The following is a 16,524-nucleotide window of genomic DNA, read 5'->3' as shown; positions in this document are numbered from 1 at the left end:
TGCATCTTTGATAGACGTAAGCACATCTGGCACCACTCTTGTGAACTCCTGAGACATAGTCGAACCTGGGTAATTTACAAAACTGAAACAGAAATAATTCTTAGTAAGGACAGTTTTCATTTAAATCCTGTTATCAATTATATGGTTTGTCCTCTTACTTTGGCAAGATATTTGTATCAAGATGTTCTTTTTGTCCTACATAAATGTGCTGTAAAAGGAACCCCTAGCAGGTTCTTTACCTCTGCTTCTCAAAGTCTCTCTTTCTGTTCAGTTTTCTCACATGGAGAAGTCTGACACTTTATCTGATCAGCCTTTAAATGACTTTACATTCAAAAAAAAAAGAGACACAGCAGTAAGTTTAAGAATAACCTCATGTAAAACAGTGTTCTACTTTCAAGTTCTTTAATCCTCTGTTTTATCTGTAGAAGCCTTTCACCAGAACTAGAATTTTTTCTCCAAGACCTGTCCTGACTGGTATTTGATACAAAAGCCTTTTGATTGCAACTGTTCATGATTTATTTAAAACTCTGCTGTCAATAGAATTATAGGTGAAAGTTTCAAAGGGCCTACAGCAGTTAGGTGTGCAGTGCCTGAAAATCCCAGCCTGTATAACTGATTTTGTCAGGACTTTAGATGTGATAAGTAAATCATTATTTACTAGTAAAACTGGTATTTTCCTTTCTTTTCAGGCATTGTGGCTATAGCAAGGCAGATCAAGAAGGGGATGAAGAACTTTACTTTCATTGTAAGTGTTTTGCTTTTTTCCTCCCCTTTCAAAAATTCAAAATTGCAGTAATGTAGACAATACTAAACCAAGACTCCATGAAAGATAATGCCATAGGAAATTCAAAACTACCACGTAAATAGCAAGTGGGAAATTAAACACTAAAAATGTGACCTACACAAAAAGAATGCAGATTAAAGTAAACATTGCTCACACAGATGGTTTTATTTCTATATATGTCTATGATATACTGTTGTTTTCATTCTGAATTTTTTGGTTGCTTTGAATACATGTTTCACGTTGTCTTAATGATCCCTCTGAGGTGCAGTGTTCAAGAAACTTTTGCGTAAGTGATTTTTTGATCTTTACCTCAGGCAAACTTCAGATTAAGAAAGTGTGAGTTACTGCATCACCCTAAAATGAAGCTGTTCTGCTCAAAAGCTGTGTTCTGCTGCTGCAAATACTGTAGCACCAATAATATTTACAAAACATAATGTCCTTAAAAATAGGATATTTAATATGAAAAGAAAGGTCAGCCACTTCATTACTGTCATGTGATCTACAATCACTTGCCTAGCTAAGAATAGTACCTAAAGCGTCTCTTGTTAAAATCACATCTACCATTTGAACTTGAACTAGAACCCTGGGAAAACTCAGTAAAACACATCTTTCTTGGGTTAATGACAACTGAAAAGGGGAGAGGAATGTTTTAATCTGTTTTAGAATTAGTCATTAACTCAGGAAGTGTGTTAAACTAAATTGCAAAATTATTTTGAGCAACATAATTGAAAAAATCACAGAATTAAAATGAACATAAGTTCTGATGCAGAACATTTCCAGTCTTTCCAGTCTTCTCCCATACATTGTACATGCTATTTAGTCAGGCTATGCTGTATTTAGCCTTTGTTGTCTACCAGGAATTGCAGTTGTATCTTAAATCCATCTTCTTTTATTAAAGCAATAGGGTTTGTTTTAGGCATGTTAAAATCATGAGGTATTATCTAAAAGCAATGTCACATGGAAAATTAAGTAGCCACTAGTAATAAATTCTAAGCATTTTCTCAATGCATTCCTCTTTAAATGAATAGTTCTAGCCAAAGCTCCACTCAAAATCAGATCAAGGTTCTGTTTTGCCTTTGTTCCCTGAAAAAAACAGCTGGAAATTGATCACATTATCTAAGTTTGAGTCTGTGGCTATCTAAATTGCTTAAATGCAGTAAATGTCAAGCTGATTAGTGACATCATTGCAGTTTTAGTCAATCAATTAGTAAACTGTGCCAGAAAGGTGGAAAATAATAATGAGATAAGAATTATATATCATGCACTTTGCAGTGCAGCTGATTTTAAAGAATTTGTCAAAAATCTCATTTTACTTAAATGCTACTCTCCTGGGAGTGATTGATTTGAAATTTGCCTCTCATAATGCATTATAAGCTTTTCACATCTCCAGAAAAGCTACTACTGTTACTTTTAAAATACCCGTTATGTCCTTGAAGGAAAAGATCAACTATGTATTCTTGCTTGTCAGTATAGAAACAAAAGGGATACGCTAACTAAATAATTTCTTATCTCCATTGTTGGTTACATTCTTTATTTTTTTATTTCATTAAGAGTGTAAATTAACTAATTTGAAAGCTGCTACTTGATATTGATAGTTGATCCAAAAATGGTGACAAAAATAAGTGTTCTTTCCCTTATTTTACTTTCAAGAAATCTAGTTATCTAGCAAATTAGCCTGATTATTGAGCATAAAGAGTCTTTCTTAAATTGTTGCACCAGATAAAGTCACTTCTTGCCAAACTAGTTTTTCTTCATCTGTTGATTGTAGGTGTAGCATTTAATTCCATTTCATAGCCATGTACAGAGTGAGATGGAGCCCAGTGCTGTGGTCACCAGCTTGGTCACAGAGCTGTGAACACCAGTTTGGTGGCCTTTTGCTCTGTAATAGCTAGACAACATTCTTCTCTGAGGCACCAGACTGGATTTTTGAAAAAGTAACTTTCAACAAGCAAGTAACATTTCTGTTCTTTACTTAGAACAAAAAACAAAAAAAAAACCCCCAAACTTACAAGCAAACATTTTTTAAAGTAGATTTTAAAGCAGTGCATTTAATGGACCATCATATATTTCATTTTAGTTCCCTTCATCTCTCTTTGACCTCAAGTGCTACACTTGAAGATACAAGTACAATGGAGGAGTTTAGTCAAGCAATTCAGATTTATATTTGGTTTCCTCCTCCCTTTTTCATCTAACAATGTCTGCAAATGCAGGCCAGCATTATTTCATGTTGCTATGCCAGGATAGCCTTGGCCTGTCAAAATGTTTTATGACAGCTTGAACAAAGACCTGTCAGAGGCCCACTTGAGATTCGCAAGGTTACTTCCAATCCAGGCCCTTTATCACAAACACAAGAGGATGTCTCCTTCTCCATCTCCTTGCTTTAAAGCACTACTACCAGAGGTCAACTTACTGCTTGATTCTCATTTTGTCCAGTCTCTTTTAGTTTTAAGAAATAAATATTTGTCATTTTTAAAAAAAATAAGCATTCAAATTTCCAATGCAACTAAAAGAACATCCGTTTAAATACATTATGTGACAGATAACATCTGGGCAACATTTCATATAATTTCCCTGGCTATAAATTCATTATATTATTGAAACAATTTCTCTAGGTTTGTTTTTATTTTTCTTGTGGTTTATGGATTTAGGTCATTAATACAATCTAAAACATAAATACACATTATTACTAAGCTGTTTTTCAGTATAGTTTCAAATTTAATATATTTTATGTTAAATTCAAAGAATACAAAGCAACTGAAAATTATTTATGTTTTGTATTGACTTTTGATCCTGTTCCTGCTTATATCAATTAACAAAAGACATTTTTGCATTTTTGTATTGAGTTTTAATTCACTGATTTAATTAAAGCTCAAGAACATAATTCTTGTCAACAAATTTATTTCATAAAAATTGATTGATTAATAGATTTCCAGGGTTGCTCTACTATTATCAGGAGTTTGTACTTTGACCAGAATAGCAAAAGATAATTTACCTGAATTATCAGCAAACAAAGGAAAAAATCTGCATGCTGGCCAGAGTACTATGCTGCCTAAGCTGTACTAAGCATGGAGAAAGAATGAGCAAAAAACAAGTTGCTGAATAGTATTCACTTAGGTGCTTGAGAGGGGAGATAATTGTGCCACAGAGGCCACTTTCCCTTCCTGTGACTTTACAACTTGGCTACAGGTGTTTTTCATGTTCATATTATAGTGCAAGAAACACACCTGAGGATGTAATTTCTGAGTGCTGTGAATAGTTTGACTACTGCCACAGTCTACAAACAATATTATATTCAGTAGATTAAGCAAATTCAGGGGGGTGGAGGAGCCTTTCAAATCCCTCTAGAGGAGAGAAATAACATAAGGAAATGCTGTTTACACATCCTGGGTGATGAGGATAAGATGTCCCTACACAGAAAAAGAAACTTTCACCTCCTCTGCTGGCATTATACCCTTTCCTCACTTTGTTTTTACTCCCGCTCAACCCTTGCATTTTATTCCATAAAGTACTATTTAATATTTATTATTTCTTTCAGTTCAAGAGGAGATGCTAATGTTAGTCATTTTTCTGAGATAGGATTGTGTATACTTGTGTCAGCATGCTTGCAGGTGATGCCTAAAACTAAGGTTGTCTCTCAGAGCGGCTCTAGCTCAGGTAGCATGGAAACAGGTTCACTCTTCCAAGGAGCACTCTGCATAATGAAATTCCTGGGCTGACTGCACAATAAGTGCTTTTGCTTCATCACAGTCATGCTTTCTTACATCATTACAGTTAAATTTCCAGGCACCAAAACCTACATTGACCCTGAAACCTACGAGGACCCAAATAGAGCTGTCCATCAATTCGCCAAGGAGCTAGATGCCTCTTGTATTAAAATTGAGCGTGTGATTGGCGCAGGTAAGGCTGCTGTGGCTTCCTGATTCAACTCTTCCATTTAGCCGGGATCGAAACTCATTCATCATAATGACAGGCAAATAATTATACCTCAGGTATTGAAGAACTTTTTGAATTTGCCAGAGTGGTTAAGAGCAATGAAGCCATACTTGCTTCTAAAATGTAAAACAAACAGGGAAAAAGCCCAACTACAACTAGAAAAAACCAAAATAAATGAGTAAATTAAAAGTCTTGCTTGACTTTGAAAACTTACGGGTTTTTAATTAAGTATCTGCTATTAAAATTGGAACTGGGGGGAGTAGGCAAGTTGTGCTGTCTGTTATTTACTGTCAGAGTAAAGGCATTAGTAATTCGTGCAAATTCAGCTTGCTTGCCTTTTGCACGGGGGCTTTTTGACCTCTGCAGCTTTGTTCATGTGAGTAAGGAAAACTGGCTGCAGCACAAAATCTTAAATAGAGAGTAAGAAGGACTTGTTTCTGTATAACAAAATCTTCCCTAAGGCTGTATTTTCTTCTACCATTTTTCTTTTTGATATTTTATGAATACAAAAAGTTATTGTTTAACTTCTTATGACTGATTGTAATTGCACCAGCCCTACATTGCTTTTTTTTCTCTTGAGCTGTCTCCCACCTACTTAAGCCATGGTGTTCATACTCTAAAAAGGCAGTTTCATTTGTTTGCATTAATAAGATACGTGACATTTTTATTGCACTACTCCACGCAGTGAAATTAAGTTTCCATGAGTAAGAAAAATATCAAATACTTTGGATTCCTGGAGGAAATGTTATTTTGCTTTCCTGTTGTTTTATATAGTATTAACAGAATTCTTTTAAAATCACCCCGTAGTTTGGTACTGTAAATTACATGTTGCAGTATTATTTAAAAATGGAAGAAGAAATATCTCTAGAATAAGTTGTTTTACCTGTAAAAAAAATCTTTACACTTAGAATTTTAAAGTACAATGCCTTTTTAAAGTAACCTCAGTCATGTTGAATCATGTCTTAATCAAGGAGTAGTACCATTGAAATTAACCACACTGCTGAGCAAATTATTCCTTCGATGAGTAAGAGCATAAGAATCCAGCCCTTGCTAACTAGTAATTTTTGTGATGCCAGAATGGCAGCATCTCTTCTAATAGATACACAATATGCAAGATTAGCATAGAAAAATTGCTGAGCTTTATCTTTTGCTTTGTGTTAAAAAGCTACCAGCATAGCAACAGATCAGAGCGCAAAGATATATTCAGTTGGATTTTGCTAATGCCTTCTGAGAAAAATGCTGAAAAACACTTGTGCTGCAGAGTATACAATTTAAAATTAATTTTCACTGTTATGACAAATTCCAGAGTGTTAATTTCCTTGACTTGCAGGTGAATTTATTCTTGATTTTAATGTGTATAATTGATAGCAAAAACAACTAACATGTGTCAGTAGTCAGTATGAAGAAAGTAAATTAGGAGTTCAGTGAATCAGGAATGCAGTGGTGAAAGCATACTCTGTATCATGTTTAGCTATGTCTTTAACCTGTTGATGTAAATAGCAAACAGGAGTGAAATGAAATGTAGTCCAGGAACAACAGAAGCAAACAGACCAAAAGCAGCAGTTGAAACTCATACATCAAAAAAGAATATGGAATTTCTGCTAGTGGCAGCAACAGAAAAGCCACTTAGCAATCTCAATATGTATCAGCAATGCTGGCCACATCAACTATTGAGTTGTGCCATGTCTCTCAGACACAAACAGGGTGCAAGTATGCTTGTACTCAATTTACATAAGGGATATGTGCTTTCCTTGCCAACATTTTCATTACCATCCCACTGTGGCTACCTGTCAGAAGCCGAATATGGTGTCCACTATGTTAAGTTGTTCATACCACACATCCTTTATTTTAGCCTCTGCTTTGTTTACATGCTGAGCTAGTGGCTGTGTGGCTGTGCAGTATTCCCTCTCTTGTTGTCATATTTTCCAGTTTATTTTTGGGCATCATTTCAGCTGAATGTACTGTTTTCTTGGGAATAAAAGTAGTTCATTGGCTAGCATCCTGGCCTGAAATGCATAACATGCAAGTTGAAGTTTCTGGTTTGCCCAAGTGTATGTGATCTGCCTTTGGAAATCAATCAAAATTAGATCAGAGAGATGGAAAGGAGTAAAGCCTTAGTGTCTCCTGTGCCAAGTATCCTAATTACCTGGCTCTGAAATATCACAGACACACAGACACACTCCTATACTCACATTTTGCTTTCAACATGGAAGGAAACAATTTTGGAAACCAGTGCTGGAGAAAATTGTTATCCTTTAGGAAGTTCTTGCAGCTAGGAGCTGTGAGTGAGGTGAGTGGTGAATTCATTAATAGCTATCCACATTGCTAATGAAGTGCAAGAGGGAGGTTAAGGCACCAAGTTAGGGGCATGAGCAGCTAGTTGATGTGTATGTAACAGCTATACCTCATGGCATTCTTAATTCAGTGCCCAAGGATGGTTGAGGATAATATGCAGGCAGGAACACTTGTGTGGTCAGTTAGCTTAGATACAGCACAAGGTATATGGAATTCATCTGAGCTAGCCTTGGTTCAGCTAGCATAGAATGTGAGGGACAGGAATTTGATTCTATACGCAGTCATCTCCTATAAGGGTCATGAAAAGAGCCATGCTTAGTGGAGGCTTGCTAAAACAAGTCAGTTAAAAATGGTCAAAGGCATGGTCAAAGTTCTACCCTTCTGGATGAACTGTGAAGTCAAGACCCAGGTACTGCTTTTTTCTTTCCCAATGCTTGATTTAGGACTGATAGGAGAACATAAGTGTTCAAATAGTGATGGTGACATAAACAAGATTTTTTGCAGCCCATCCATTAAAACACTCCAACATCTGTCTCTTCAGGCATTCAGCCCAACTTTGAGCATACTTCTGTCCACTGACAGCCAGACACCTTGCCAGTGTGCATGTCCACTTCAGTCCTGATCTCACAAGGTTTCTCACAAAAGGATTCTCTAATCAAATTCTTTGTGTAGGTCTAGTTCAATCATTTTTTTCAGCACTCATTCTAAAACATGTCTTAGATGTGTGTGTAGATGTGTGTGTCTTCATACTTCTGTATACGTAACAGCTTAATGTTAAGACACTCCACAGGTATGCAGGAGAGAAATTTCTGACTTGATTTGATTTGGGGGAGGGACTTGGAACCATACCTCTCAAACATCAGACAAGTTTGTGAAGTACCAGATTATTAAATATTTTTGTGGTTAATCTTTCTTTGTAAAGAAACATCGCCTTTTATTCAGTAACATCTGCTACTACCCTCTTCTTCTATGTATACAAGGAGATTTTTCTTCCTGTCTGCAGAACTGGAGATCTCACTTTTGTTCTCTGCTGACACAGGTGTGAGACAAAGAACAATTCTTAAATCTCTTTAGTGAGGTAGATATATTGCCACTCAGCTCCACATCGCACATGCTTCCATCCTCTTTCAGATTTGATTGGGGCTTTTTTTTTTTTTTTTGTGTTCTTGCTGGCTGTTTGGTCTTTTTTATCATAGGCTTATTCAAGTTCCAGTTGTCTGTTAGTTTAGAACCTTTAACAAACTTGCAGTATTTGCTTGTGTTTGTTTAATGTAACAAAATTGTTATAAGTCACACCTTTCATTTCATAATCTGTAAAGTAAATTATGCTGCTTGAAGGCAATAATGTAGTGCTTCATTTAACACCATAAGGATGCTAAATTAGAAACAGCTCTGCAAGACCTGCCTTTTGAAAGAAAAAAGTCCATTGAAACCAAAGATAGCAAAGAAACCATGTAGAGCAGAATGACATTTTTACTTAGGAATGGTATCACTATTTCAATAATAGTGTTTTCTTATGAAAATCACTTCATTTTTTATTTTCTGTTTTTGAAAAAATGCAAGCAATTATTAACAAGTCTCTTAAAATATTCAAATAATAGTCCTGTCAGTTGGCTTAACTGAAGTGTTTATTCCGTAGGGGTCAGCAATTCATTTAAGGCGCATGCTGAAGTAATCCATTTCAAATATGAACACATTATATTTAAACACACACTTAGGTGGCTATTTGAATCAAGGCCTACAAAAAATACTGGTATTTAGAGTAATTCAGCATTGATCTACTTCATTTTAGGAGAGTTTGGTGAAGTGTGCAGTGGGCGTCTAAAGCTTCCTGGCAAGAGAGACGTTGCAGTAGCCATAAAAACTCTGAAAGTTGGCTACACTGAAAAGCAGAGGAGAGATTTTCTGTGTGAAGCAAGCATCATGGGGCAGTTTGACCATCCCAATGTGGTTCACCTAGAAGGAGTTGTTACCAGAGGTAAGCAGCAGCTCAGTCTGTCAGTCAAATAACAACACGATGGCAGAAATTACTCTGCCTTATTCATGGTCAAAGATTCAAATTATAAACAGACTGCACACTCCTAATGGATTTTCTCCTGATGCGTAACTAACTAAAACAATACTTACTTTATGCTACAACCTGAGGAAAAAAATTCAGATGCCCGCATGATTAAAAGATGAAGTACTTTGAAACATATTATTTTTCTAGTTTAATTTGGCCTCAAAGACCATGCAGAGAGATAAGGTTTCTCATGTCTTTTCCTATAATCTGAAGTGTCATTATTCCAGAGTCCTGTTCACACAGCAGGAGTTAGGAGAATACACTGACTTTTGGATTTGTATGGTTCGATTTTATGAATTATGACCACTTTCCATGCAGATATTTAAGAAATTAGAGCTCTGTAACAGTGCTGGAGGGCTCAGAAATGTGCAGTGTCTGGATGATTCAGTCCTTCAAAGGAATAGCATGTGTTTTATCAAAAAAAGGCACTCCATTTGTTTTTACTGTTCTCAAATATCTGTCTTCTTTTCTTTCAGGGAAACCAGTCATGATCGTAATAGAATACATGGAGAATGGGGCCTTAGATGCATTTCTTAGGGTGAGTACCAAAATGAAAACTTATATAAATATATTTAAAGCGACATATATTGTATATTGACACTTAAAAAAATATGTCTTATACCTGTGCATATATATGTACAGATGCACATATAATTAAATACAAATAAAATATTAATTATATTTATAATATCTTTATTATATTTAATTAAGTATAATTAAAATGGTTTTCAGGTTGAAATGGAGTTTTGACAAATAGTAGCAGGTTCTCTATGTTGTTTCAGAAAAAACAGATCAGGAATGAGAAGATCAGACAGGATCATGTGGGGACATTCTGGAATTTGTGATTTAGAGTAGCATAGACATGGTGGATTTTATTATAGCCACCAGTTGAAATTAAAACTACTGATACCTGAAGTCCAATCTTCGGCATTTTGGGAGCAGAATTTTTCTGTGTTAGCATGGTGGAAATCAGCATTCAAGAATCCCTAAATGAATTGTAATTCTGTTTAAGAGACAAACAAAGAAAAAATAAATGTGAATTCAGAACAATTTAGTGGTTTTTAAGTATGTTCTGAGCTCTCCAGTTCTGACTCCTTTCCAGGTATGCATATCAGTATAAGATAATATGTAAACACTCTATAGGAAACAGATTTTTTTTTTTTAATAAACTCCAAGCTGTGAATGAAAATTATCAGTAGCTAGGGTTACAAAAATGAGATAGTTCCTATTTTCTTGATACAATAATTATTCTGACAGATGAACATCATAGAAGCAAGCTATAAGAACATTAGGAAATCTTCATTAGCTGATCTCTCCTGGAAGTAACTTGACATGAGTTAGCGAGAAATACACAGTGGTTAACAAGTATTGTTACTATCAGTACATTAATTACTCACACATTTCTTAACTGGATGCACTGCTTTATCTCGGAAGAAAGTGTGTTTGAGGTGAGTTTCTTTGCCACAGAAGGAGTAAATAAGTAGAAAACTAAAGTCATAAAACTAATTCTTCTTTCTCTTCTCAGCTATACTAACAAGAATTGCTGCTCCTCTCTTCCCTCCAGAAACATGATGGGCAATTTACTGTCATTCAGCTAGTGGGGATGTTGAGAGGAATTGCTGCTGGAATGAGATATTTGGCCGATATGGGATATGTACACAGGGATCTTGCAGCACGCAATATTCTTGTCAACAGCAACCTTGTTTGTAAAGTATCAGACTTTGGCCTTTCCAGAGTTATAGAAGACGATCCAGAGGCTGTCTACACTACAACCGTAAGATAAACCAATTGGTTTTAATAGTTTTGAGATATGGTTATTTAGAAGAAGTGTATCTTCTGGAGGGTATAGATAAGACAAATACATTAATTGATGGGGGGGGTTTAGCCAGTCAAATGGAAGAGTCTGTGCAGAAATCTGTCTCTAATTAGGAGATAATATTTTAGTAAGAATATACATATTTATTTGACAAAGTTCTAAACATTTTGTATGGTATCTTCTTTACTCCATTTCTCATGATTTTCTGATTGAACAAATTAGGAAGTTTTACCCACAAAATTTTTAAATGTCTAATTTACTATGAGTCAATTAAAATATTTGTAGGCTGTTACTATTTTACAGGCTAGATTTTATCTCACCAAAGGGTTGACTAGCTGGAGGCTAGTCTGTGACAAAGCTCAACTCCTATATTTTCCCTTGCTTTTGGGTGGGACGCTTTTCTTAAATATGCATTCATCAGGCACACTGTGCTCTTTATTCTTTTGTTGAGCTAGCTCCACTTTCCCACCCATGGGGCCTCCCTGTACCTGTTTTCCCATGCTGAGGGAAGGAGGGGCCCCTGGAATCTGCTCCGACAGGCAGAGGGATCCAGGAAACCACACCGGCATTCACAGCTGTCACTCCTGCCGTTGGGGTCTAAGTGGGATCTGGGTTTAAAAATGTCAGACCAAGATTTCGGAGGAGCCATATGACAAGTCAGTGGGATTTATATGCACAGGTTGGGATTCCCCTCACCTAGCTTCAGACAGCCAGGAATTAAATAGCTAGTGTAAATCAGACACCTAAGCAGCGCTTTAAAATCAGTGGAGGGATAAGCACTTCCAGAGAAATTCATTCAACATATGTTATACAAGTATATAAGTATCTATGTTCCAAGTGTTTTAAGATACCAAGTTTCCTAAGACACCTTTGAAAATTCTGAAATCGGTCCACCATAGCACATCATGTAAGTGCTGCTCTTGATGTTAATGGAAATAATTGTAAATGCATTATATGGAAGATGATATAAAAATCCCATGGGTGAGAAAGAGAAATTTCTTCCTCTCTTTTTTTTTTTTTTTTTTTTTTTTGTTTTGTTCATAGGGTGGAAAAATTCCAGTGAGATGGACAGCTCCAGAGGCCATTCAGTACCGCAAATTTACCTCAGCCAGTGATGTGTGGAGTTACGGAATAGTTATGTGGGAAGTAATGTCTTATGGAGAACGGCCTTACTGGGACATGTCAAATCAAGATGTAGGTTTGTCTGTTTGTGACTGTGTGTGTGTGTTAGTAAAACATAAATTACATCTTGTAAACACATACATATGTATTTCACTATAAGTGCATAAAATATTGGTTTAGAAATAAGATTTATCAAAGTACTGTGTGGTTGTCACAAAATGAAAAAGTTACAGAGCTTTCACTTTTTACCAAATTCAAAATCCTTTTTTTGCCACACGGATACTGTAGGTTTCTGTCCTAAGTATCAATTAAAACTGGAACATCAAAAATAGTAATATGGGGTCTTTGCTTTACTGTGCTTAATGGAAAGAATTAATTTTTTAATTTAATTTTTTTTCAATAAAAAATAATTCTGAGGTTTTTGACCTTAGAGCAATGATTAATAATTTGAAAAAAGTTGTTAAAAGTCTGAGTGGCAGTTAATGACCTACTTTGGCTTTTTCAGGTTAATTATGCTGATTTAAAAGTACCCTTGTTTGCATAAAATATGATCCAGAGCAACAGGTCATCAGTGACAGAACAGATGGGTGTTAATCTTGACTTCTGACAGGAGTATCTATTAATGTAGAAATTACACAGGAAAAAGCCATACAGGTGTCAAAGATGTCAGAAAGAGTCTCATTTAAAGTTCTTCAGGTGGGAGCTTGAGTGGTTTTTTTAATTGTTATTTTAATTTTTGATTGAATGATCAACATCAAAGTTGAAAAAAAAAGATAAAAGTGTAGATAATGAGTCAGTTTGGCACAGTGCAAAGTTGTTCATATTTGACAGGTCTCAGTGTCAAAGATTTCATGGACTGTCAAAATATGGGCAAACAAGTCCTTGGGGCAGAGAAAAAGAAATATTTACATTCCCCAGACACCCAGTAGAGTTTCATTTCTTTTGACACCTTCCTTCTGTACTAGATTCAAACATAAAAGAAGTCTGACAGGAATATAAGATGCCTCAAAGGCAAACCTTACCTATCTTACAGGGAACAATAAGGAAAAAAAATTAAATAGAGGAGAAATTTTGATATCTTTATACTCTTATTAGATTTTGAAAAGTATTCCTTCTATTGAAAACTTCATGTAAAGCACAAGTGAGCCTCTTTCAAAAAATAGCTACTTGCCACTTTTTATAGTTTTATCCCTTTTTAGCATCTTTCATGATAATCTTCAATACCACATAGTTAAATGATGCATCAATTGCTTGGTGAAATATTCCAAATATTCTTGTATGTTGCGATCTTCAGGCATGTGTTCTCCCATACCATATACACATCCTACCAATCCCTAGATATTCTATGATGCAAAAATTTAGAGTCATCTAATGATTTGTTATTTATTCTCCTTCAAAGTCCCTAGTTGGAGTATTTAACGGTAATGAAAAATTCTAAATGTGTTCTTCTAATTTTGCACTCAGCTTTATATTTTAAGTGTGACATTTTGCCTAAAAGTGGATGTGGGTGTAGTCATAGAGCTGATCTCCTAAATAATAGGCCTCCCTGACTTTGGATCTTTAGATAGCCTTTATTTAATTCTCCCCTTCCTCCTTTAAGTCATTGCTTAGACTGATGGAGGATACATATTTGTATTGTGAACTCTTTTCAAGCAAAACCCTCCTTTTAGCAATGACCTGGGGCTAGGGTGCACCAAAAGAACTCTCATCCTACAAAGTCCCTGCAGAGGCACGGCAGGCTGAGCACAGATGATAGACAGAGTTCCCAACTTCCCTGAGCAGTGGGCTCACCTCAGCTTAATCCTTGCTAGTAACAGTAGCCCTCAAACCCCCATTCCCCTATTAGACTGCTGATGCTCTTGCTCCCATTTTGTTTCTGACCTCAATGCAGATTAGTTCTTCAGAAAAGGGCAATGCTATACTTCTGGATTTCTTACCATTATTATAATCATTAATCTGTATTATTGTTTTATGACCACAGTCATAGTTACAACATTACATTGTCCAGTTATCCATATTTAGTACTTCCTTGTTGGCATCTAGTATATAATGTAACAAGACCCAGTCCTCTCCTATATTGCTTTAAATTGTCAGATCACCTGCTTATGGTAAAAGCATAGTCTTAACAGTATTCCCTTTTACTCTTTTTGCAGCAAAAGCAGAATTTCAAAAACAAATTGTGGGAGGTGTGGATAATATAAATCAATTCTATTAGTGAGAACTCCAGCTGTTTTCTCTTTGTAGGGTCGCTTATTAAAAAAATATAATCTATTTAATTTTCTTTGAGTACTGATGTTTTGACCCCCACTCCTCCTTTCTTAGCAGAGTGGACAGTTGTCATACTTTACTTGTCAATATTTTAGAATATTTTTTCAATGTTTTGGACATTCACAGCAATTCCATTCATCCCTAGCTGACTCTTTATTTCAGACCTGGTTTCACCCTTCTAGCTCAGAATACACATCAGAGAAGCTGAGTCTGAAGTATCACCAAAGCTTCAAAACCATCATCTAGATTCCCACTTCTCTTCAGGTTTCCCTACAATTCGTAGTGAATAGGGAAAAGTCCTGTTCTGATCCCTTCATTCATGCTTTCACTCTCCCTTACATTCTTGGATAGAGTCTTATGTAAATAGTTTGCCAGGTCAAAGGGTATTAGATATTTTGGTGGTTGCAAAGTTGCTTCTGGCACCTACTTTTTAATTTCTCATTGGTGATCTCTGTTTTGTGACCTCTTAAGCAATTGTAATAAATCACATGTGGCATGCTCAAAGTGTTTAATACCTTTTGCCATTTAGAGGGCCAGAAATTTCTGCATTAATTTTCACAGCACAGCAATTGTCCCGTACACACTGTAGATCATTTTTCACTTTCATTCCACTACTACTTCTAAGCATAAGGAGCTGTTCTTTTTTTTTTTTCTCTCTTAATATAGCTCTAAAGGATCTTACATTTTACTTTTAATGTTTTCTTTACTGTATAGCTCTGTTCTTCCAATTTCCCTGTTCTTCTGCAGAAAACCTCTCTCCACACCCTCTCTGACAGACAACTTCAACGTTTGTAAAAGGTCACTGCACTCATTCTTCAAGGTGTGGATGTTTCTGCAGGAACTGAATATTTCTCAGTCATTTTTGAGCTGTAGGACAGTACTGTCATTCTAAATGTTCAGAGAGAAAGCTGAGGCCTAGGGAGATGAGGCAACTTCCCTGAGGTCAGAAGGACATTCTGTGACACAAAACTGCAGTCACTGCCTTACCACTGGGCTATGCCTTCTCTTTTCACAAAATTTCTTTTATGCAAAAGGTTTTGATACAAAACCTGGCTGGATTTCAGCCAGCTGTTTGAAGGTCATTCTGTATTGTCTGCAGTTCTGTCTGCTTTGCAGTCCATTACTTCTGTGTTTTCTCACACAGCCTACAGAATATTTTCTTTCTAAGGTAATTATTTTTACTAAAACCTGGATATTCACCAACTTTGTTTATCATACCAGATCTACATCCCAGAACTACATCTAGAAGAGCTTCTGATCTTGCTTTCTATACAAAATGAGGGAGAAGGCAGTCCTATGCACTCCCCTCCAGGAACAAGCACCCTTCCTTAGCAATTCTAATGCTGCTGTGTCAATCAATGTCAGTATACTTGAAATCCCCCATGAACAGTGTTTTAGCCCTTTTTCACTAGCCTTTCTTATCTGCCTTGCTTCCTGGTTTGCTTTTTTATTCTGCCCTCAAGGTTTACAGCAGTTTGCTGTGATTTTACTTTATCCATTTTTATTTTTTACTTAAATCCAAATGGACTTGGCTAAGGAAGTCAACGGGTGGGTATAATTCTTGGTTCAGACATTTATGCTGTCCTTTGATCATATCATCATCTAGCAGCATCTCTTCTTAAAACTAACTTTCTGTGATATATTAAAATAGCATTTACCCAGGTCTTTCTCTCTCACACGACATAGTTCTGCTGCTTTATTATTAATATAACATGGCTAGACATAAAATATAACTTTTTTTCCTAGCACTTTCTATCTGCTAAACATTTTTCTTGGATATTTTTATAATACCTTCAGGCTTCTTGTATTTTATATGTGCATGCACAGATATCCATCCATTTAAAAGTCAGTTGCTTCTACCACACACTCTTTCATAAAAACCTTGAGGCTAATAATAATGCTTTCTGAAATAACTCAATTTATCAATCTATCTGCTTCTTCCTCAGTGAATTTAATTGTTGTTTCGTGCTACTCACTTGTCTAGGTAATATATCGATGTTCTGCACATATAGAACAATATGTTTAATAAGCCCAAAGATGAAGCTGGGGAAATTATTTGAAAACCTGAAGGCTAGTGTCAAAACAACAGAGTCACACTTCTGCAAAACCAATGGCAAATTTTAGTTTATTGATTATTTTATTTTATTTTACTTTATTTTATTTTATTTTAAATTTATTTTATTTTATTTTTTCTTAGATGTTTGAACTGGGTAGCAACACATATTCTTTAGATTACTGTTGATG

At 35.7% G+C, this 16,524-nt stretch overlaps 1 protein-coding gene across 8 annotated transcripts in view; it reads left to right on the top strand.

The window, feature by feature from the left end:
• Positions 1 to 16,524, top strand: part of EPHA7 (EPH receptor A7) — a 163,898-nt gene that overhangs the window by 128,703 nt on the left and 18,671 nt on the right. For 5 of the 8 annotated variants that reach the window (XM_012572729.5, XM_012572725.5, XM_072926662.1 and 2 more), the window contains exons 9-14: positions 690 to 745; positions 4,556 to 4,681; positions 8,805 to 8,990; positions 9,551 to 9,612; positions 10,639 to 10,848; positions 11,935 to 12,084. In XM_012572729.5, the coding sequence (XP_012428183.1) occupies positions 690 to 745; positions 4,556 to 4,681; positions 8,805 to 8,990; positions 9,551 to 9,612; positions 10,639 to 10,848; positions 11,935 to 12,084 (790 nt within the window). The remainder of the gene's footprint in view (positions 1 to 689; positions 746 to 4,555; positions 4,682 to 8,804; positions 8,991 to 9,550; positions 9,613 to 10,638; positions 10,849 to 11,934; positions 12,085 to 16,524) is intronic. The other 3 variants (XM_041715095.2, XM_012572726.5, XM_012572727.5) reach the window with 1 other exon arrangement.

The sequence above is a fragment of the Taeniopygia guttata genome, chromosome 3, assembly GCF_048771995.1.
Source record: "Taeniopygia guttata chromosome 3, bTaeGut7.mat, whole genome shotgun sequence".
NCBI lineage: Eukaryota > Metazoa > Chordata > Aves > Passeriformes > Estrildidae > Taeniopygia > Taeniopygia guttata.
The sequence above is the reverse complement of the archived record's forward strand: the minus strand, read 5'-3'. Positions and strand labels throughout refer to the sequence as shown.